The sequence below is a fragment of the Apiospora hydei genome, assembly GCF_038363865.1.
Source record: "Apiospora hydei strain CBS 114990 chromosome Unknown utg000005l_segment0_segment0, whole genome shotgun sequence".
NCBI classification, from domain to species: Eukaryota; Fungi; Ascomycota; class Sordariomycetes; order Amphisphaeriales; family Apiosporaceae; genus Apiospora; species Apiospora hydei.
In genome coordinates, this window is record NW_027117364.1 from 485,432 (window position 1) to 505,889 (window position 20,458).

The following is a 20,458-nucleotide window of genomic DNA, read 5'->3' on the forward strand; positions in this document are numbered from 1 at the left end:
AGCAATGTTGAATGTGACTGCATGATATACCTATTGACAGAGCTGTAACTCGTCGAATCCAACACGCTACCACATCTCTGACGCATGTAATCTCGCTACTTGCCCCTTGTAAGAAGGATCAAGTACCCAATCTACAAGCCTGGCCTGTTGACTATGCCTGGATAAGGCCTTGGTTGAAATCCGCCACGGTTTGATATCGTCCATACGTTCAAGGCGTAGTACTTGTAGAAGATATGATCATCGCATGCTGAGTCAGAATCCAGCCCCTTCATCCTTGAACATGTTGTAGACTTCGGGGACCGGGATGCTGGCATATTGCCGTATGCAAACACTGCGTTTCCTTGTGGCTAAATCTCACCAGTCTTGATAACTCTCTCCCGTCTTTCAAGGGTTATACGCCACTACAACGCTCCATGGGGAAAACCTCGCGCAACTACTCCGATGTGAGGATGCTGTTTATGCTAGCCAAGCCTGATGGATGCCGCGTACTTTAAACACATCGATGATTGTCTATCATGCAAAAGGAAGAGGAAACTTCAACAACCAAGCGATGGTTCCTGACGTCGACTTCTCCATTTCTGAGCACGGGGTAAGTGGAGCTGGCTTGACACTATATATCGCTGATGGGCAGATATCGTACGATCAGTCCTGTGGAGATCCCCCGACGGTTCCCAGGTGGACGGTAAGCTAATATGCCTTGCCGAGCTAGTTACTCCAGATTTGATCTTATCTAGGCTTCGGCCGGAAGCTTCCTGGATCTTGTAGTCGTCGAAATGACCAGGTTTCGGTAGCTACTCATCCTCCACGCCCCTGCCCAAGGAGTTTTTATTTGGCGGTCAGAACTGGAGCAGGACATGTGCCCGAGTCACCATATGATACATCTTGCATAAATTAATCAGAAAAGCGGTTCTCATTATTACTAACTTGCGGAAACAATTTCCACACTACCTAGTATGAACCACCAGAACCTTCCTCCTGAGTGCACCCCATGTGCAGTTTCCATTCCTACGTCGATCCCGAATGAACTGCTTTGGGAAACTTTTTCAGTTTACCAAAAACACCAGAATTTGTATCGAAAACGGGGGAAAGTCTTTCAAAGACGCCAGGTATAGCCCTTCTGTCCCTGCTCAATTCCATCCTGGGCGGCTCTCTGATCCACCACCTCGACACCTCGGCGGACCTTGTTCATCATGGTCGCGACCATGACCTTGCCCGGGTCAACATCGCCCTTGAGCTCGTAGGGGGACACGAGGTGGTCGACAGAAATACCCCGCGCGGCCTGCCCGCGCTTCCACTCGTCCCAGAACTTCTTGAAGGCCGCGGCAGCCTCCTCCTTGCCGCACTTGCCGGGTCCCACATACAAGTCCCGCTCGTCGACGCGGTCCGTCCGGGCGCCGTCCTCGTTGTAGGGCGCGACGCAGTCCATGAACAGGTTGAGGACCTCGACGTGCTCGGGCTCGAGCACGGCGCCGCTCCGCTCGAGCAGCAGGATCGAGCCGACGTGCGGGTACGCCCGCTGCATGTAGTCGGGCTCGCCGTCGTCGAGAATGTCGACCTTGAGCCCGAGGCGCTCGTTGCGGCGCAGGTTGTACGTGGGCGCGCGCGGGACCAGGTGGCGCGCGGCGTCGTTGCGCAGCGCGGCGGGCGTCACGTCGGCCTCGGCCCAGCCGTGCGTGTCGATGGCGTAGCAGCGGAAGAACCAGTCGAGCCCGACCTGGCGCGCGGCGACGGCGTGGTCCTGCTCGATGGCCTGGTGCCCGTTGCGCTTCGAGACGACGGTGAGGCGCGTCGTGAGCTTCTGCATGCGCTGCACGGGGGCGCGGGGCAAGGCGTTCCAGCGCATGTAGGCGCCGTCGCCGTGGATGAGGAGGGCGGGCATGGTCTCGATGGGCTCGGTCAGGGTGGCGAGGCGCTCGGGCGGGCCGGCGGCGTGGTTCATCTCGTACAGCTGCAAGTTGTCGAGAGCATGGCGGTGGTCGCGGAGGTTGACGTCGGCCAGGACGACGTTGTGGCCCTTGAAGGCGGGATCGGGCTTGGTGGCGAGAAATATCAGGTTGCCGAATCGGGGCATCATGTGGGCGGGCTCGCCCAGGGCCATGTAGCTCTTGTTCAGGACGCAGCCGGGGGCGGGGCAGTTGGACTCGGAGAGGCCGACGAGGCCGTGGCCGATGGTCTCGCGGCCGATGACCTGGAGGTTCGCGTTGACGCTCGTGAGGTTGAAGGTCATGCGGTAGCGGTAGCGGCCCAAGTGCTTGTCGGCGTAGATGGTCGTCTTGCCCTCGGCCACCTTCTGCTCGATCCAGACGAGCTTGGGCGTGGTCTCGGCGGCGGGGAAGAGGATGGCGCGGACATGGGACTTGGAGGGGCGCTTGGCATCGGTGAAGTCGTCGTAAGTCTTGCAGAGGGTCTTGTGGAGAGGGTGGTCCTTGACCTGGCACTCGCGGGAGCAGTAGAGGGCGTTCTTGCAACGGGCGCAGTGGTTCTTGCCGGGTTGCTCGCAGTAGCCGCATCGCTTGCGGATTTCGGGGTCCTCGTCGGGGGTCAGTTCGGGCAGCTTGTCTCTGAAGATGTCGGTGACGATCTCCATGACTTTGGCACGCTCAACGGCCAACTTGCGTCGGGTTGCGGTGTCCATGATGTTCGAGTGAGTGATGCTTGACCGAAAGCAAGGTGGTGGGCCAGAAGGTCGGACCTTTTCCAATACATGTTAGCATTTATGATCGGGTACCGAGGTTGGAATTATCACTTACTGTTTACTCAACGGTGATTGTGCTCAAATTGTTCTGGCCAGTTTCGATGAAGGCAGGAAGGCTTCACCGGAATATGTTGAGGGTTGGGAAGAGAAGGTTGGATGGTCTGAAAATTCGCAGGCCCCGTGAAATAAAATTCACAGATGGATGGAGAAAAGGTGTAGCTGGCAACTGCGGATTTTTCAGTTTCTTTTTCTGGATTGTAGGGCACAAACACAATGAATGGTGTCGTTGCCTGGGGTCTCCGCTTAAAGCGCATTGTAAACGAGCAGGTGCTGGCGACGGCGACCTGCAGCGACCCGCTTAGATCATCACAATGGATCTCGGCGACCCCTGAAATGCCCGGTACAAGACTCGGGGTATCTTGCCTTAGGATAAGTTGCACCAATCCCTGGTCCTCCTGGCTTTGTAGGGCTTCACCACCAATGTCTTATACTTCAAGATTGTGGGACACAACGAGAACCTGTGCGGTGCTTCGACTAATCCAAACGAGTATTTGACCGAGATATAATTTGAGGTAGAGATTCTGCGCAGTATCAATGACCTTTCTAGCTGTCAAAAGAAGGACTCTGACAACCTGGCCAAAATAAGTGCACGTATGCTGATAATCATCTTCAAAATAGGGGCAAAAAGGGTAGCGTTATGTATGATACACTACACTGCGACTTTTGATTGACTGATGCATACAGTGGCAGCTGTCGTATGTTTTAAGCTAGCTGAAGTGTGTTAAGAAGATGATATCTGTCACAATGTCTCGGACGAGTCCGAAGTGCAAGAAGATCATAACTGTTCAACTCCAGCTTGAATATTAGACCAAGCCCCTTGTGAGGCAGTATTAACAGACTCCCCAGGTGAATCCTTGCTTTTTCTCCTTCTGTTTTCCGTTTTTCGTACTCAAAGCAAAGAACTGAGTTGCTAACAGCAAAACCCACTTTCAAGAGAAGCGCATACACCCTTTCACGGTCTTGGCTGGTGTTTCGTTCATCGCCGGCTATGTCAAAACATAAGTAGTCCTGGAACATAGTGATGGCCACGCCTACCCCTGGGCACACCGAATTCTGCTCTAATTCTTCACTTTCGTGTACTTGATGGAGATGGGTATGTAGTCCTGGGTGACAAAACTTTGTCCTGCAAGATTGTTACCACTAATACTCATTTCTTTGCGTGCTGCAATTCTGGAGCCTTACCATCAAACCACTTGACATTATAGCCCCCGTTGCCGTCGGGGAACGCGACCCACTTCCCGCCCATGTCGAGCTTCAGGAGGTTGTCGGCCATCTTGAAGGAGTTCCAGTTGGTCATGCTGTTGCTGGCGCTCAGACCGGCGGGCTGGGTGACGTCGACGAAGTCGCGGAAGGCGCTGGTCCCATTGATGGCGACGGCGTGATCCACGATGCCGATGGGGTAGGTGTGCAGGGTGCTGCAGCCGGGCTTCGAGCTGGAGGCCGGGTACACCTTCACCATCATGAACTTGTCCCCGCCGCCGTAGACGCCGATCTTGTTGGCCTTCATGCGCAGGACCTGGCCGTCTAGCTCTTGGTTTCCGCTATTGGTCCCTTTGTCAGTATGATGGCGGGTGTCACGTGCACGGAAATGAAGCACGGATTGAAGGGGATAAGAATGCTTACCCTGAGACTGTGAGTTTGTACACATCGATTCCTTTTGCGCGGCTGTTCACAAAGGGAGACGCCATGATGGCTGTGGCCGTGAAGGCTAGCGAGACGATGGTGTTGGTCCACTTCATTGTTTGGTTCGGAAAGAGCTGATGTTGCAATGGCTGGTGAGTGGAATAGGTATGATTGAAATGATGGCGAAAAGGTTATATATGTCGTCAAAATTTCGATATTTTCAAAGTTTGCCAGCTGAAAGCACAAAAATAGAACGTGTTCATTATTACGTGTTACGAGCCGCTGGAGAGAGACATCCAGGGCTTGACCGAGGGGGAGTGTGCTGGCTTAATTACCCAGAGACATTGCCCCCCTACACCAGACAACCGGATCGCGACCGGATCGGGAACCAAGGAATGTGCATTCCATTCGCCCCGGCCATAGCACCACCATATGGTGTGGCATCACTGTCGTATCTAGAGGGGGTCTTTGTTATATGCCCTTTTTGTCTTTCGATTCCATTGCCACTGCAGTTGGCTGACATTGCCGTAGTTGATTGGAGCCCGTCTTCGTGGGTTACATGGAGTTGTACGGGGCCCCCAACAGGCCGTGTCGCCCACTAAAAATTAGGCCGTGGGGAGCCTGGGAGCCTGCCACCCTGCTCTGCTCCCCGTCCTGCAGTGGTTGTAGCGGGAGGCAAAGACAAGAACTGCCTGGCCTTCCAGATCATCCATCAATAGGCTAAAACCGACGACAATATATTTCATTTAGCATTGCCCACCATCACCCAGTCTTGCCCGGAGGTAAACATTTTGAAACCTTCCTGCTCGTGGCCAAGACATCCAGCTTGGTCCTTCTCGCGTGGCAAATCAAACTGGTAAAGCTTGTCTGACGGTTCTTTCAATTACCGAGACCGAGGCTTTGTTGGGTTGGGTCAGTCTTGCCAATCTGCCCAGTGCAGCAGCTACCCACAGTCGCAGTCACGGTGCAGCGTCGCCTGAACTAGAAAACCAGAAAACTAGAAGCAAACATCCGACCGTCGCAACCAAGACCTGCTGCACCACGACTGCATCGTCAACTTCGGAATTGATAGACCATGTCGCACAGAACATTCTAGTCTGCTTGCCCTCAGACTTAACCCTTGGCCATCACGATAGGGCGGGCAATCATGGCAGGGCCCATGCTGCTTGTTGGACTTCGCGAAAGCGACCCAAGGGCTTGTATCGGGCCACATCACCCAACCCATCTGCGTTGATGGTATCTTCTCGCCACAACTTCTCTACAGAACATGCTATATGAGAGAACCTGTACGAAAATAATTTCAGTCTCGGGACTCTGCTCAATTTTTCTTTCGTCTCTACTGCCGATGATACCCGGCTTCAATCCAGCGAGTTCGTCTGCTGGAAGCTCTATGGTTTCTTGAGAATGCAAGTCAGTTCTGACCTCGACTGCGACGCATTAACAGAGATCATATAACCGAATTTACCACTTCGCCAAGACTCGCAAGTACTTGGACCTTCTCGTTCGAGTCACTGCGACGATACACATTGACGATGCCCTCTCATTTGGCGTCGACGGTCCAAAATATCTTCGTGTGTGTGTATCTATGTCGGAGCCTCGGGAGCATGTCTCGGGAGCGTATTGTCCAACGAACGCCGCAAAGACCGCCGAAGAGGAAAAACCGCTATCTGTCCCATGTACCCAGCTAATTCTATGACTTCAGTTTATACTTCACACTTACATGTAGGCTGCAACCTACTGTGCGTCTGCAATGCCAGAAAAATGACTTTCTCATGGTATCCGGCTGGTACCACATCAACCGGCAACGATAAGGTGACACTTTCAGGAGTCGACTCCTAGCGAACCGTAGCTTGGAGGCTCGTGGTTACTTAGTTCCAAGACGATGGGCTTGGCCGTCTGTTGTCCAAAATATCACTAAAGGGTGGTAGCCGTTCCTCGGGTGGTCCTGCACTACCGAAAACCCCTTTCACAATGGCCGTGGCACATTTACGAGGCGTAGCCAGACTATCTAAGTAGTGAGTTGCTGCCGGCTGTAAATTTCTGCAGCCCCTGGTGATGCAGCAGACGATGTCCAATGACGACAAGCAGCAGCTGGCCCATCATACCAACGCAACTTCTAAGGAAGGCCGGTCTTGACTATCGAAAACGCGATGACTCGTCTTATCAGTAGCACGATTGCCTCCCGCAAAAGTCGCTAGGCAGATGGCACCCCCGACCCCCGAGTTGTTATTGTTTGTTCCTTCGTGAAACTGCCGCGAGCCATCCATCTTCAGATGGACAATAGAGTTTCACCGGCGCAGCCGTTTTGACCAGCAACGGGCGCCTCTCAATTTCGCCTTGTGTGTTTATGTTTACGCCCAAGTCTTGACGGATAGGAATATTTTAAGGGATGAATGCCGGCCTGCGAATCACTTATTCTGCTTCGGGACATTGTCATTCGTTCACGCTCTGGAATGTTGTTTGATAGATTACCGCCTGCTATAACGCTTCGTCCCAGACATCTGGGGAAGGAAAACCCCCACTCACGTCATTCGTCCCTGTCGTCGCGTTCACGAAAGTCTGCGCAGCTCGAACTGCCGCTTCTCGGGATGACCGCTCTGCCGTGGCTGGTGCGGACGACGACCTCCTCCTCAATGGGGTCGCCGAGATCCTCCATGGGGCCCTTCTCCCCGACGCGGGACCAATCGGCAATGAGCATCAGCTATATCCTCCCCCTGATGGACGGGGCGACAGGAACCGTCCCTCTGACGCACGAGCATTCAATCTGGCCGCTGTTGCGAACGGATGCGATGTACTGCATGCGCGCAGTCTCCAAGATCTTTGCCGCTTTCGCGACTTCGCTTACCCGACGAAGGGGGCAGATGAGTTGGAAAGAGTACCGCGAGATATTCCTCTACTCGGCCCTTTCCCTACTCGAACTGCAATTACTACTAACAGCTATCCCAATGTGGCTTATGATACCTGGTTTCTTCGTGCTACCTCTCCTCTTGGTCGAGTGCAGCCTGATCTGGTCTCTGATCCAGCTCGTCAACAGCGAGGATCGCACTTTCATCTGCCGCTGGAATGGGACCGACGAAGAGAAAGAAGAAGGATGGGAACATTATACGTGGGCCGTGGTCGGCGGCATGGAATGGAGCGAAGACCACCTCCGCAAGAAGACCTTGCCCAAGCTGACGGAACTCTTCAACCACGACATGCACACGTTCCTACCGTATCGGCTCGGGTTCCCAGTGGACCTGCTCTCGAGATTCCTCCAGCGAACGCTACAAGTCCCTACGCCCACCTCGACGGCCGTGTACAATCACGTTCGCGCTAACTGCGTCAAGCTGCGATCAAAGCAGATGAACATCATCGTGCACAACACCGGCGCACTGGATATGGCATGGGTCATGTCGCGCCTCTGCGCCGACCTCCCGCCCGGACAGCAGATGGGGAAGTTCAACGTCTACACCTTCGGATCCGCGATGCCGGAAATGACGCTGCCGCTGGGCAGCCACAACGGCCACGAGGGCCACAACTGCAACTGCGAAGACTTCCCGGAATACCCCATCGTGAACCACTACGCGTTCGAGGACGACCCCTTCGCCAAGATCGGCGTCTTCCTGGGCGCGCGGCAGCGCATGGAGGGCCGCGTCGTGGGCGCCGTCTACGGTCTCCAGTCGCACCACGGCTCTCGTGGTTATCGGCGGTCCAAGTCGTGGCTCGCGAGCGGCGGGCGGTTCACGCTGGACGACTACCTGGACGCGCTCTTCCCGGACGGCAACCCGCGCGCGGGGGTGCTGGGGGAGGTGTGCCGGATCGAGCGGGACGTGAGCGAGATGCGGGAGCTGTCGGCGCTGGCCAAGGCGGTGCGCGAGGTGTCGCGCAAGGGCAAGCGGCTCAGCTGGACGGCGCTGGGGGCGCTCGCGGGCAGCGGCGGCAGCGCGTCGTCCAACTGCCGCAACGACCGCAACGAGATGGCGGGCGTGGTCTCGCTCGAGGAGGCGCGGCGCATCGGCAAGTCGATGGAGGGCATCCTGGGGTACGAGAACAACCTGCTGGCCGCGTTCGTCCGCGGCGACTACCGGCTGCACCTCGACGAGCAGAAGGGGTTCCAGACGGGGTGCGACGAGTGCGATTGAGTTGGTTGAGACACGAAGGGATGGGGGATGGATGATGATGGTCCGGATGAGGGAGGACGAGGGTGGAGGAAGGATTACTATGGCCACACACACACTGGCTGGTGAACAAGGTGGAAAAGGAATGACGCTAACGCTTTGACGAACTTACGCCTTCTACTTCTTCTTCTTCTTCTTCCATGTCTGTATTTTGTACTTACTTTTTTTATCTTACGACCTTGTCCAGCCGGGGATGCAAGCAACAATCTAGGGGGAGCAGGCGTACATCTTACATTTTACCAATTTTTTATTTATTTCCTATTCCCGATTTACTTTGCTTTACTTGCCAACTTCCAAGAAATCAAGATTCCAGATTCAAGATCCAGAAATCCAAAAACCCCACAAGCTCGCCCGGTTTACTGACTCGAGCAATTGACAAATGGGACGGGGATGACTGATGGAGATGTGCAACGCCGTCAATTGAGTTGCGTCTTTGGCGGCAGGGATCATGTCGATCTCCCTTATTCCGGTGACGTTGAATCAGCTCAGAATTGACAGCAACCCAAAGTCGTCCCCAGTTGTTCGTCGGTCGTCCAGAAGTTAGAAGTTTAGAACCAACCCAAGCGGGCCGGCCGCTAGCTCTGTCGCTAGAACACCTCATTGTTGTTGGTTTATTTACCTACCACCTAAGGTACTGTATGCATTACAGCGCAGAGGTCTTAGTAGGATCAATCACAACCAATATGCACGCACGTCGCTTACCAGCCTCCCTTTTCCTGCCCGACTCTCAACACGGCACCACCCCTTTCGTCATGCTCGTGTCCGGTAGAGGGCAGTAATGGACTATGTAATGCCCCTCTCAACTACTGCATGCCCCCTGAACCGAAGCTGGGGCGGCCGAAAGAGAGATCTGCCAAGGCGCCCACTTAGTCGCCCAATTCACGTTTAGGTGACACCGGGCTACGTCTTCATCAGCGTTGCGCTAATCCCGCGCAGAAACATGGGCCTCGAAACAGCATTCGTAAGGGTGTTTCAGCCCACACTCCACCAAAAGTCTACTTGGGCACTTTACACTTGGTGCTTGGGATCCTCCCTCGAACGAGTCGACGGCACTCCGCGGTGCCTGTCCTTCCAACTCTTCCATGGCTACCGATCAAGTATTAAATAAATAAATACCTTACGTACGCCTCCGCTGGCCGGGATCCGAAATCGATCGTCAACAACATTGTCTTCAATCTAATCTCAGCTTCTCCCCCTTTTTTTTTCTGCTGGTCTGTCTCCCCTTATTGTTTTGTTTTCTATCGTATTTCACTCTTGTCCACCTGAAGTGCATCGTCGTCGGGTTTTTGCTCAATCTCGGGGTCCGGAACCACAACCGCAGTAACTAAGTCGGAAAACGGGAAACACCACTACCACCAACAACATCAACGATACCCAGCATATATTGCAACATATACCCATTTTCTTGTTTAAACTATATATCACGAAATAAGACACACATACGCCCACACGCACATCCACTTACTTCTTCATTTATATACACACACATCACCGATACACTTGACACATACTTCAAAATGTCGGTCATCGACGACATCTTCTACTACAGCTGCTGCTTCATCGTGGTCCTGCACTCGCTGTCCGCCCTGCTGGTCATCACGCACGGCCGCTGCACCGTCTACGCGGCCGCCTTCCTGATCGCGAGCGCCATGTGGCTCAGCCTGAGCGTGCTGAACCTGTGGTTCTTCCTGCCGACCGTGGTGCAAGACGCGTCCGAGCTCGTGCGCGGCTTCCAGGCGGCCACACCCGCCACTGCTGATGGAAGCAGTGGTGTGTGGCAGGCCGTCGCGCTGTTCCGGGCCGTCGCGTTCAGCAGCGCCGCGTCCTACTTCTACATGATGCTCTTCGGCTGGTTCGTCGGCGCCATGTCCCTCTCCAACGCCCTCACCATGTGGCAGCGCGAGGGCTGCGACGCCATGGAGCCCCACGTGCACAGCAGCCCCGCGGGCCGCTGGGTCCTGCGCGCCGCGCACCGCGTCGAGGGCTGGGTCGCCATCGAGGACCAGGCCGCGTCACTGCCGCGCTGGGAGGAGGAGACCAACAGGACCGAGAACGAGGCCGAGACGGCTCAGAACGAGAAGACTTCGACTGCGGCGGCTGCTGCTACTGCTACGGGTGTCACTGCGACGATGATGATGATGACGACGGAGGAGGAGCGGGAGGAGGAGAGGCGCCAGGTGCGCAGGGGCGGCAGCTTCCTGTTCGCGGTGCCCCGCCGGCTGCACTCGTGCTACGTGATGCTGCTCGCGCCGCAGGTGAAGCTGCTTGCCTCCGTGCGCGGTGCGGAGGAGACCCCCCAAGAAGGGTGAGGTCTCGATATAGAAGGGGGAAAATGGGAGCTGGCCTAAAGCATGTGGCTGCAAATCTACATATGGTATGAATCTATGGTATATAACCCATAATACCTAAAATTGAATAAGAAGTAAAGTACAAACCGAGTTGCGTTCGTTTGCATTTCATTGATTCTGGGTTTGTGCATTGATTGGTTGGCTTTTGAGCGATCTCGTTTGGGGAAGCTTGACATCGACTTCAGCTTCTCATTTCTCTTGGCTGACGGACGATGTTCTTTTACTGAAAATCATCCTCATACAATTTCAAATTTGCGACCATGGCATATGGTGAGGCTCTCGATGAGCGATGCTCTTGATGCTGGATTCTTCACGACGTCATCGTACCATCATCCAAACCCCGAACGTATCATCTACCCATGCACATGCGTCCACGGCAAGAAGCATTCCCCTCAGGCTTGCAGATAGCACTGCACGGTACCTATATCTACTGAAATATACCGCTTCAGGAACGCTCCTATCGCAAGAGCCGAATGCGCGCCCTGGTCTCCAAGGCGGGAAAACCGGGTAATGGCGAACCCCCGCGTGGGAATTCCCTTGGGAGATCGGCGGCATTGCGGCAGGCACAAGTGCCGAACCAACCCCATCGAGACGTCGACCTTCTTCATTAGGAACTGCGCAAATGAATGAGGGTGGTCTCCTCTTGGCTCTATACCGACCAACACAACTCAACATGGCGATATAAGGAGGCTACTTCGCCTGAGGGCAATTGGACATTCGACTGCCCTCTCTCCTCCCCCAACTCCCACCGACGCATTATTTTGACCCGGTCGCTGAAGTACTTGGAAGCACCTAAAGTCTGTCTGTCTGTCGTCCGCCCACATACACACACAATGGTCAGAGTCCGCATCGTCGCGCTCCTCGCGGGGCTTCTAGGCGCCATGGAGATGGTCTCGGCGGCGCCGACCAGGAGCACCTCCGAGGTCCCAAGTAGAGTGATGGTGGAGGAGGACCTCCGTCCCGCAGCAGTCGTGACGCCGCCGCCCTGCGTGGCCATGACGCCCGCACCGAGCGTCGAGGAGACCGAGGCCCGGTTCGACAAGTTCGCCAACGCCTTCCTGGTCACCAAGAACCTGACCGAGGCGTTTGAGTACATCGCCGCCTCCTACAGGGTACGTACATTGGCTAATTGATTGATTGATTGACAGCCTCGCCGTTTCGACACGGATAGATAGATGAGAGTACTAATACGAAAGACGGTGCGCGCAGAACCACAACCCGTTCGCAAGCGGCGACGGCCCAGGACCGGCCCTGGACGTCCTCGGCCCCATCTGGCCTAGCACCCAGATCACGGTGCTGGGCACGACGTTCAACAGCCCGATGAGCTGGCTGCACTACCGCAACAGCATGAGTGGTGAGATTGTCGACAGGTACCGGTGGGATGCCGGGTGCATCGTGGAGCATGTAAGCATACGCCCCGTCCTCGAGGTTGTCATTAGGAGCGATGAGTCAAATGCTAACGCTGGATGACTGTCATACTTAGTGGGATCAAGGGGAGAAGTATCCCGGGACTTGATGAGGCTTCTTGGGGCGAGGCGATGACTTTGCCATGTCGCCCAATCGGCAATCAATTGCCTTACTTTGCTTCAAGTCCAGTACCGTCTAGTGGGTCTTTGTTGGTCAACTGCACTATCTGAATGCACCGGTCGCTTCGGGTTGCTATTTTTATTGCAGTTCTCGCTTGTTATTAAACAAGTAGGAGTCCGTGTAGTCGCAAGCTGCACGCATAATGTATTTCCATTAGCCCCAGACGTTGAGCCGGCGCCAACGGCGGAGCCGTGTTTCGTTCGCGCGCGCATCCTACTAGTGACTCACTGCATGATTTCGCCCCCCAGCCACTTTGGTCAGGCAGAGCTGAGCGGTAGACAAAGTATTTAATAAAGATATACGAATGCCCCGTTCCCCTACCCCCGTACTAGGAAACAATGTTTCTGGTCCAGGCATGGCGGATATGACCGTCCATCCTACTACTACTCACGATCAACCATGTCAATCAGTCGTCGCTCCGGCTGCTACGCCTACACAGCCTACCGAGCTAGCAGCAGCTAATGCCCCCTTAATTCCGCGCCAGCCCTCGTCAGATGGCGCGGCCAACGGCAGCAGCAGCAGGGACGAGGGCTGCCACCTCCTCGCGAAGCTCCCGCTCGAGCTCCGAAACGCCATCTACGCCCTGCTCCTGCCAGCGACGCCGCCCCAGTACCCGTCCTCCTTCCGCCGCTACCGCATGCCCGCGTCGGCGCGCCCGCGCTTCTGGACCCCCGCCATCGCGCAGACGTGCCGGCAGGTGCGCCACGAGGTGCTGACACTTTATCTGGGCGACAACCTGCTGCGCGTCGGCCTCTGGGTCCAGGAGCCCTGGGACGTCTTGTACCTCGAGCGCTGGCTGCAGGACCTGGGCGACGACGCGCGCCTGGTCCGGCGCTTCGCCATCACCCACCAGGTCGACTTCTACCACGCGAGCGCCCCCGGTCACTCGCGTGCACGCAGACCGTCTGGGCCGACACCACCTTCACCGTCGTCCCGGACGCGTTCGGGGTAGAAAGCGAGACCCTGGTCGGGATCGAGTGCGACTTCGGCGCGCCCGCCAACCCGGTCAGCGACCAGATCCCCGCCGGCACCGTGTGCGGCTGCCCCCTGACCGCGCGCCTGCCGCCGCGGGCCGCGGTGTCGGTGCCGCCCCGGACCGCGGACTGCGCGCTCACGCGGGCCGTGTACGCGTTCCTCGCGCTGCTGGACGAGGAGGGGCAGGACGCGTTCGCGGTGCCGCGGTTCGCGTCGGCGGAGGCGTGGGGAGCCGCCGAGGGGAGCGAGGGGGCTCTGTCCGCGCTGCGGGCGGCGGCGGTGGTATCTCCAGGGGCCCAAGACGGCGGCGTACCGGCGGCGGCTCGGGCTCGGGTTCGACGGGGCGGTGGTGTCGGAGATCGATTTTAATGGGTGGCGGTGGACGGTGTATCACCAGAAGTGGGCGCATAAGAAGTTGGGGCCAGCGGAGGAGGAGCATCCGTGCAATCAGATGTGAGCTGGGTCGGTCTACGAGGTAGAGGGGGTCGATGGAGCTTCAATGCATCTCTTGTTCGATTGCCATTGCGCGCACGTTCTTGTACGGCTGTGGCTGAATTCGTGTGTAGGGCAAGCATACTTCATAGACCGTCCAGGTCGAGGAGTGCTTGTTATGCCAGTAAAGGATGCGCGCAGGGGAAAGGTCTAGGTTTTGGCTCGACAAGTTTCAGCATATGGATTGGGGGGTCAATTGGCGGGCACCAGTCACGAGAGATCAAAACACAGGACAAGTGATTAAACAATACCACCATCATCGAATTAATTGTCTTCCTGATGGCAGAAGCAGAGTCAGATCCCGAGGGGAGCAGCTTCCAAAGACGGATCACCCCGTCCATGGCCCGCTTCTTCTCCGTTGGCCCCGACAGAGCTTCTGCATCCGTGAGAACTTTTTCGGCCGTGGTAAGACAGCCTGAGAAGGTATAATAAATGGCAAGAAACCAATTCCCGAAAACGATAAACTCCAAACCGACAGAACACCCAGTTTTCCCCGGCCCATTGTTTTCTTTTCCCATGCTCCCTTCTCTCCCTCTCTCTCTCTCTCTTAGAAGAAGAAAGTGAAAACCGCCACAGCCCCAGCTCCAGTCTAGCCCATGCAACCCTCAAACAGATAAAAGCAGTGTTGTCATAAAGATGGCATCTACCCAAATACGGTCCCTTGCGTAGAGCCCATCATACCTATGTAGAATCCGCGTATCAGTGACTGTGTGCCGAAAACGAGACGGAGCGACCATGTTCTGCAAAAGGGGGTATGAGAAGGGAACTGTAGGGTAAGGTAACAGCCCGTGTACTTTCTGCTGGTCAACTTACCTCGGCGGAGCGAACACTAGTTCTCAGCAACCTCGACGCTGCCAAAGTCGCGGACATGGGCGCGCTTGTAAGGGCCGGTCTGGCCGTTGGCTCCAACGCCGACGCTGGCGCCGACACCGCTGGTGCCGACGTTGGCACCGACACCGGGACCACCGCCGACGGAGACACCGACGCTGGGGGAGCCGCCAACGGAAACACCGACACCGGGAGCGCCGCTGGCACCGGCCTTGACACCGACGCCGTTGAGGCCGACATTGGCACCGACGCCGCCGAAGGGCGTGTCGACCTTGGCGCCGACGCCGTCCCAGCCAGCCTTGGCGCCGACGCCGAAGCCGGGGATGTTGGCATTGGCACCGACGCCGTCAAGGCCGACCTTGGCGCCGGCGCCGACGCCCAGGTAGGGCAGGCCCGCCGAGACGCCGACGCTGCCGGGGGCGTTGACGCCGACGTTGGCGCCCACCACACCAGGAAGACCGACAGACAGGCCGACGCCGGGCAGACCGACATTGGCGCCCACCTGACCGCCGACGTTGCCGCCCGTGTAGCCCTGGCCGTTGACGCCGACGCCGACGTTAGCGCCGATGTTGCCGAGGACCTTGCTGCCGACGTTGAGGGCGGTGCCGACGACGGGGGCGACGAGGCCGTCCACGGCGCCCTTGACGACGCCGCCGACGAGGGGCAGGGCGCCCTTGACGACACCGCCGACGATGTTGGGGATCTGGACGCCGATGTTACCGCCGTAGGCGCCCTGGCCCTGCTGCTGCTGCTGCTGCTGCTGCTGCTGCTGGCCGTAGGCCGGGGACGAGCCCTGCTGCTGCTGGACGGGCTGGGGCTGCGACTGGCCGTAGCTGCCCGACACGGGCGACGAGGCCTGGGTCGAGGCGGGGGCGGGCGCCGAAGCGGCCGTGATGGTGGGCTGGGCTCCGCTGCCGTACGAGTCCTGCTGCTGCTGCTGCTGCTGGACGGGCTTGCCGTAGGAGTCGCCGTGGGCGGCGACGAAGGGGGCGGCACCGAGGAGGATGGCGGCGACGACGGCGTTGGTCTTCATTTTGTCTGGTAGCGAGGAGCGGACGGTTTTGTTTGTCTGGTTGGAGAGATGTGAGTGAGTGAGTGTGGATCAGGTAGGACTGGGTGAAGCTGTGCTAATGACAAATTGCCAAAAGAGTGTGGTGGGATAAAAGAGTGACTGGTGATGATGATGGTAGTTGCGTGATGAGGAATAGGAATTTCTTTTGGGTATTCGGGGCGGGAGGAACATCGCTTTTATAAAGAGACGTAGGTTCGGTGTGTTTGAAGTTTGTGGCTACTCTCTAGCATGTAGCTAGTCGTCGGCGGCCCCCTTTCTTTCGCCTTCGTAGGTAGTCGAATGCGGCGCCACTGGATCTGGATCCGGCCTTCTTACCGCTCGGTATGGTGCGAATCCCACCACGCATCACGCAAGTCGTGGCAAAGCCAGCCGGTCAGTCATTCATTACACTGGCATCGAAGCAAGCTTCAGGTAAGCCAGCGGAAAATCTAAAGGAGATGACACACTGCCGCCCATAACAGTGTCATTTTACCTAAAAGCAGGCTTTGCTGTGGCCTCATTACCTGAGCACCTGCTCTGGTTACGTTAGATGGACAGCGATTGTGTCATGAAGTCACGATTTACTACTGCTGGTGCAAGCATCTTTGACGTGTTTAGTTGGGCATGGTGCTCAATGCCGTAAGCTAACCGCCTCGGTTTTCACGTGACGGCAAGCTTGACGTGTGCTAGTTGGACTTTGGGGACATCATCATGGTGTCGTCTCTTAACAAAAACCCTGATATCGATTTTATTTATTGTCAGAAAACAGAATGGAAGATTCCCTCTTGCCATAGCGAGACAACTGTTGCTTGTTGCTCAAACTCCAAGCTCCTTCTGGAATTGGCACCAGAAACTGTTTGTTACCCGGAACTCGTTGCAGCCAGAACCAGTCATGTATTCTGGCCTCTATTTCAGGTAGAGAAAACCAATTACTTCCATTTGAGTGCAAAAAGTATAAAGTGCGGTTCCTGCAATACCACCACTTCAAGCTGGTCTCGAAGGAATAGCCGAGTGCGGCCGCATTCAGGGGCTAGGAGCTTCCGGCAAATGATCAGTGAACAGCCAATAAAATCGTCCATCGTCAAGCTAGAGCAGACTGAGTTTGTATGGCAGATGGTTGAGGGGCTCGGCAAAGCGTGTATGTATAAAATAATGGAAAAAGACTTTACTAAGAGTGATGTGGCGCAGAGTCGTCTGCATCCAGTGCCCGCCGAGCTGGGGACTAGGAAGGCTAGCATCGTCAACCACGAATGACATTCAGAATCGAGACCTCCCAAGATGAAGATGGACTGGAAGTCACTCTGTAATGACACACTTGATCACTCAGAGTTTCCAACCCCTTTCGCCGGCGTACGTAGGCCTGCTGGTTGAGGACACCTTAGCACCCCTTTGACAGTCCAAAAAACCTCGAGGGAAGAAAAGTAATCAGCAACAAAGTAGTCTAGAACCAGAGATTATGTCACAATGCTCATCTACGTGTAATTAGCGATCAGAGGCAGACGACGATTAGCCACGAGCATAGACTGCTTTCCGGTTCAAATGGTTCTACCTGACACAGCCCAAGACGGACGTCGGATGATGTTTGAATTGATTGTATTCAAGGAGTGTGTCTGTCTTTTGTTCTCGGAAAGTGTGTCGAGAAGCTGACAGGCCATCCATTGAACCGATCCCTGGATCGATCCTCAATGGCACGTGGCTAGCTACAAGTAAGTACGTACGTAAAAAGGGGTATAAACATTATTCGCTACCCATGGAACACCCGCTTTGCTAAACCGATAACACCAATCAATTCCCACCATGCCTTATGCCCCTATTCTCCGATGAACTCCTTGTAGATGTTGCGTAGTTTCGGCTACACGGCCGAGTTTTATGCTATGTGCATTTGCTCCCTGCTGGGAGCTACCATGGGGTAAGTGTCGATGAAATCGTCACGACGTGCCGCTTATCGTGGCCGGTAAGCTGGAGTGTTTCGGCCCGGTGCGCACCAGACCCCTAAACGCCGGGTGGGCCCAGAGCGACGGCTGCTTGAGGAGCGCCGTCGGCGGCCGCGCGAGCGGCTCGTCCGAGCTATCCCTCAGTAAATGCCGCCGCGTGTCGTCCGTGGACGGGTGCCGTTTGCCGGTGAGGATCTGCCACGTCATGTCGAGAGAGGCCTCGATGTCCCGCCACTCCTGGACGAAGCCGTCCCGGTGCTCGTTCTCCGTCATCTCGGGGAACAAGGCGGAGCTGGTGCCCGCCCGGACGGTGCTGGGATGCCACGACTGCGAGCGCATCCGCTTGGGCTGCCGCGTGCGCGTGCGAGTGGTGTGAGTGGTGTGAGTGGTGTGAGTGGTGTGGGTGGTGTGGGCGGTGGCGGTGGGGGACGGCGGTGTCTGCGTCCGCACCGTCCGTAGCTGGGACTGGGAGGTGTTGAACGAGGTCCGGCTCTGCAGCGTCTTGCGCAGGATGATGTCGCGCTGGACCTCCTCCTCCCACATCAGCATGGAGCGCCGCAGCTTCCGCCGCCGCTCGTAGTCGTCCCAGGTCAGGGTCGGGTCGCGCAGGCGCGCCTCCCGGTACTCGGCCCGCCGCCGCTGCCGCTTCCGGCTCCACAGCAGCAGGAGTGTCAGGACCGTGGCGAGGAGCAGGGCGCTACCGAGGACGGTGGAGATGATGATCAGGTTTCGGGGGCCGCCCGTACTGCTGCTGCCGTCGGCGGCGGCGGGGTCGGAGGAGGAGGAGAAGTCCCTTCGAACGACGACGACGGTCGTGGGGATAATCATGGCGGAAAACGAGTAGGAAGGGAACTTGTTTCTTCTCGTTGAGGGTATTATAATAGTAATAAGCGAGTGCTCATGATAAGATTAACTGCTCATTTCCCCGTTCTCTGGTTCTGGTGTGTGGTGAAAGCGACCGACTTTTTGAGTCAACCTAATCTCGGCTACGCAGGCATTATCTACGCGGGCTCAGTAAAAGGAGGGACGACAACCGGCGAAGAAGTAGCAGAGGCTCAGAGCAGAGAGGCCTGTGTCCGATAATAAGTAAAGTGAGTGACGAACAGTAGCGTGTAAGTACATATGCACAACATTTGCCAACCCGCGACCGAGAGAGAGCGAGACAGAGATGAGTCCGAGATGCCAGCTCATTAATACCCAACTGCAAGCCTCCACACTGACCGGACTGGACGACCACCGTGACAACCAGCCCTCCCTCTTGGCCGGTCACTCACCACTGGCTCTCACTCCAGGAACGAGGCATCGGTTCACCGCATGGAGTGTGTGTTGTGGTGGTGGGGTCGCTTGTCTCCCTCCCGCATTATCATCTATTTTTGACCACCCGGAGCTATCAAGCACCTCAAACACCCGTCTCTTTTCTTTCCCTCTTTCCCCTCGCCGGGGGATCCCTCAGCCACTATGGCCTGACACATCAGCAATGTTTGCCCAGCTCCTGCGCGCATTCAGCGCATCCAGCGAATAAACGAAAAGAAAACAGTTGCACAGAATTCGGATAGCAACCCATGATCACCTGCAAGGAATGGGAATTGGAGAAGCAGCAAAAACCGGGTTTCAGCTGATCCGTGTATGCACATGGGCATAGATAGAGAAAGCATGGTGGTGGCCGGGGGGTTTGAGGTGCCTGGGGTGCCAGGCCTGGGAAAAGGAAAAAGGGACCATTTGGGCAGCTCATTGGCCCGGGCCCTGGCCACGTCAGTGGACAACACGAGCATTGGCCTGCAGCTGCACCTCCCAAAACCTCCTGCGCTCGCTAGAACGACCGGCCTGCTGGGCCCTGGCGGCACCACCGTGGTTCGGCTCGTCCATATTCCCTGCAAAAATCCCTTTAAAATGTTTTTAATTACCAGGCGCCTGGGACGAACGACAATCGTCATATCGAATCTTTCTGGTCTCGCTGGTCAATGCTGCTGCTTACTGTCAGAATCTAGTGGTTTGGGAATTTCGCCAACAGAAAAAGGATCAAGTCTCGTCCTTAATCAAACCCGCCACCTCGTGGCTGTGTCCCGCCGTCAATGTGTCCTTTGTCGCGCCATTGATGAAAGAAAAAAAGGCTGGCGACCAGCGAGACCAGACAGGTAGCAGTAAGCAGAGACATGTTCGACTCATCCCTGTCGCGATATGCAATAGCAGAGGGAAGAAGAATCGTTGAATTTGGGCCTGATCAGCGGCATGACGATGGGATTACATGGAGAGTTAATGCTGAGATTCTGTCAACGTCGCGGCAACGTCGGTCTTGTCTCATCCATCGACTCAACTGACCTCAGGTTAGAACGGCAAGCGAGAGGAGGTGTCAAGCCAATGGGGGAACCGTTCCCGACTCCGACCCCGATTCCCCCTATCTGATCGGCGGCGTGAGGTTGAGGTCGTGGCCTCGCATTGCATTCAGAGACATCGTACGTCCTTTTTCTGATGCAGACTGCGCCGGATGAAGAAAATCCGCCAAGCGTTCGTCTGGGGCAACTGCAACTGGCAACACCCCACTGGCTCACCTTTGATGTAAAAGTAAACAGTAAGCATTGGCTGCATGGCATTGGCGATGATGCCGAGTAATCGCAAAGATAAAAGAAAAAGGAAGGGTCCTGGGGCTGCCTAGTCCGGGTTCTAGAAGATCGTGGGGTTGATTCCCTGACGGCTAGGGTTGCACGCCT

The 20,458-nt window shown here is 56.2% G+C and overlaps 9 protein-coding genes across 9 annotated transcripts; 5 read left to right on the forward strand and 4 right to left on the reverse strand.

The window, feature by feature from the left end:
- Positions 1-1,093: 1,093 nt before the first annotated feature.
- Positions 1,094-2,635, reverse strand: PG997_005600 (uncharacterized protein; the record flags this gene model as incomplete). Its single annotated transcript, XM_066809915.1, has 1 exon — positions 1,094-2,635. One exon carries the CDS (start codon positions 2,633-2,635, stop codon positions 1,094-1,096), a length of 1,542 nt encoding a protein of 513 aa, XP_066668838.1.
- A 333-nt stretch (positions 2,636-2,968) lies between these two features.
- On the forward strand, positions 2,969-3,261 carry PG997_005601 (uncharacterized protein; the record flags this gene model as incomplete). Its single annotated transcript, XM_066809916.1, has 2 exons — positions 2,969-3,109; positions 3,163-3,261. 2 exons carry the CDS (start codon positions 2,969-2,971, stop codon positions 3,259-3,261), a joined length of 240 nt encoding a protein of 79 aa, XP_066668839.1.
- A 552-nt stretch (positions 3,262-3,813) lies between these two features.
- PG997_005602 (uncharacterized protein) lies at positions 3,814-4,443 on the reverse strand (the record flags this gene model as incomplete). The annotated part of the gene is made up of 3 exons (XM_066809917.1): positions 3,814-3,878; positions 3,938-4,296; positions 4,379-4,443. 3 exons carry the CDS (start codon positions 4,441-4,443, stop codon positions 3,814-3,816), a joined length of 489 nt encoding a protein of 162 aa, XP_066668840.1.
- Positions 4,444-7,068: 2,625 nt separating this feature from the next.
- PG997_005603 (uncharacterized protein) lies at positions 7,069-8,499 on the forward strand (the record flags this gene model as incomplete). The annotated part of the gene is made up of 1 exon (XM_066809918.1): positions 7,069-8,499. The coding sequence occupies one exon, from the start codon at positions 7,069-7,071 to the stop codon at positions 8,497-8,499; it is 1,431 nt and encodes a 476-aa protein (XP_066668841.1).
- A 1,553-nt stretch (positions 8,500-10,052) lies between these two features.
- On the forward strand, positions 10,053-10,844 carry PG997_005604 (uncharacterized protein; the record flags this gene model as incomplete). The annotated part of the gene is made up of 1 exon (XM_066809919.1): positions 10,053-10,844. One exon carries the CDS (start codon positions 10,053-10,055, stop codon positions 10,842-10,844), a length of 792 nt encoding a protein of 263 aa, XP_066668842.1.
- An 872-nt stretch (positions 10,845-11,716) lies between these two features.
- On the forward strand, positions 11,717-12,353 carry PG997_005605 (uncharacterized protein; the record flags this gene model as incomplete). Its single annotated transcript, XM_066809920.1, has 2 exons — positions 11,717-11,995; positions 12,093-12,353. The coding sequence occupies 2 exons, from the start codon at positions 11,717-11,719 to the stop codon at positions 12,351-12,353; spliced, it is 540 nt and encodes a 179-aa protein (XP_066668843.1).
- Positions 12,354-12,825: 472 nt separating this feature from the next.
- On the forward strand, positions 12,826-13,902 carry PG997_005606 (uncharacterized protein; the record flags this gene model as incomplete). Its single annotated transcript, XM_066809921.1, is given in 3 exon segments — positions 12,826-13,323; positions 13,371-13,727; positions 13,738-13,902. 3 exon segments carry the CDS (start codon positions 12,826-12,828, stop codon positions 13,900-13,902), a joined length of 1,020 nt encoding a protein of 339 aa, XP_066668844.1.
- An 864-nt stretch (positions 13,903-14,766) lies between these two features.
- On the reverse strand, positions 14,767-15,798 carry PG997_005607 (uncharacterized protein; the record flags this gene model as incomplete). The annotated part of the gene is made up of 1 exon (XM_066809922.1): positions 14,767-15,798. One exon carries the CDS (start codon positions 15,796-15,798, stop codon positions 14,767-14,769), a length of 1,032 nt encoding a protein of 343 aa, XP_066668845.1.
- Positions 15,799-17,626: 1,828 nt separating this feature from the next.
- PG997_005608 (uncharacterized protein) lies at positions 17,627-18,578 on the reverse strand (the record flags this gene model as incomplete). The annotated part of the gene is made up of 2 exons (XM_066809923.1): positions 17,627-17,668; positions 17,802-18,578. 2 exons carry the CDS (start codon positions 18,576-18,578, stop codon positions 17,627-17,629), a joined length of 819 nt encoding a protein of 272 aa, XP_066668846.1.
- Positions 18,579-20,458: the final 1,880 nt, after the last annotated feature.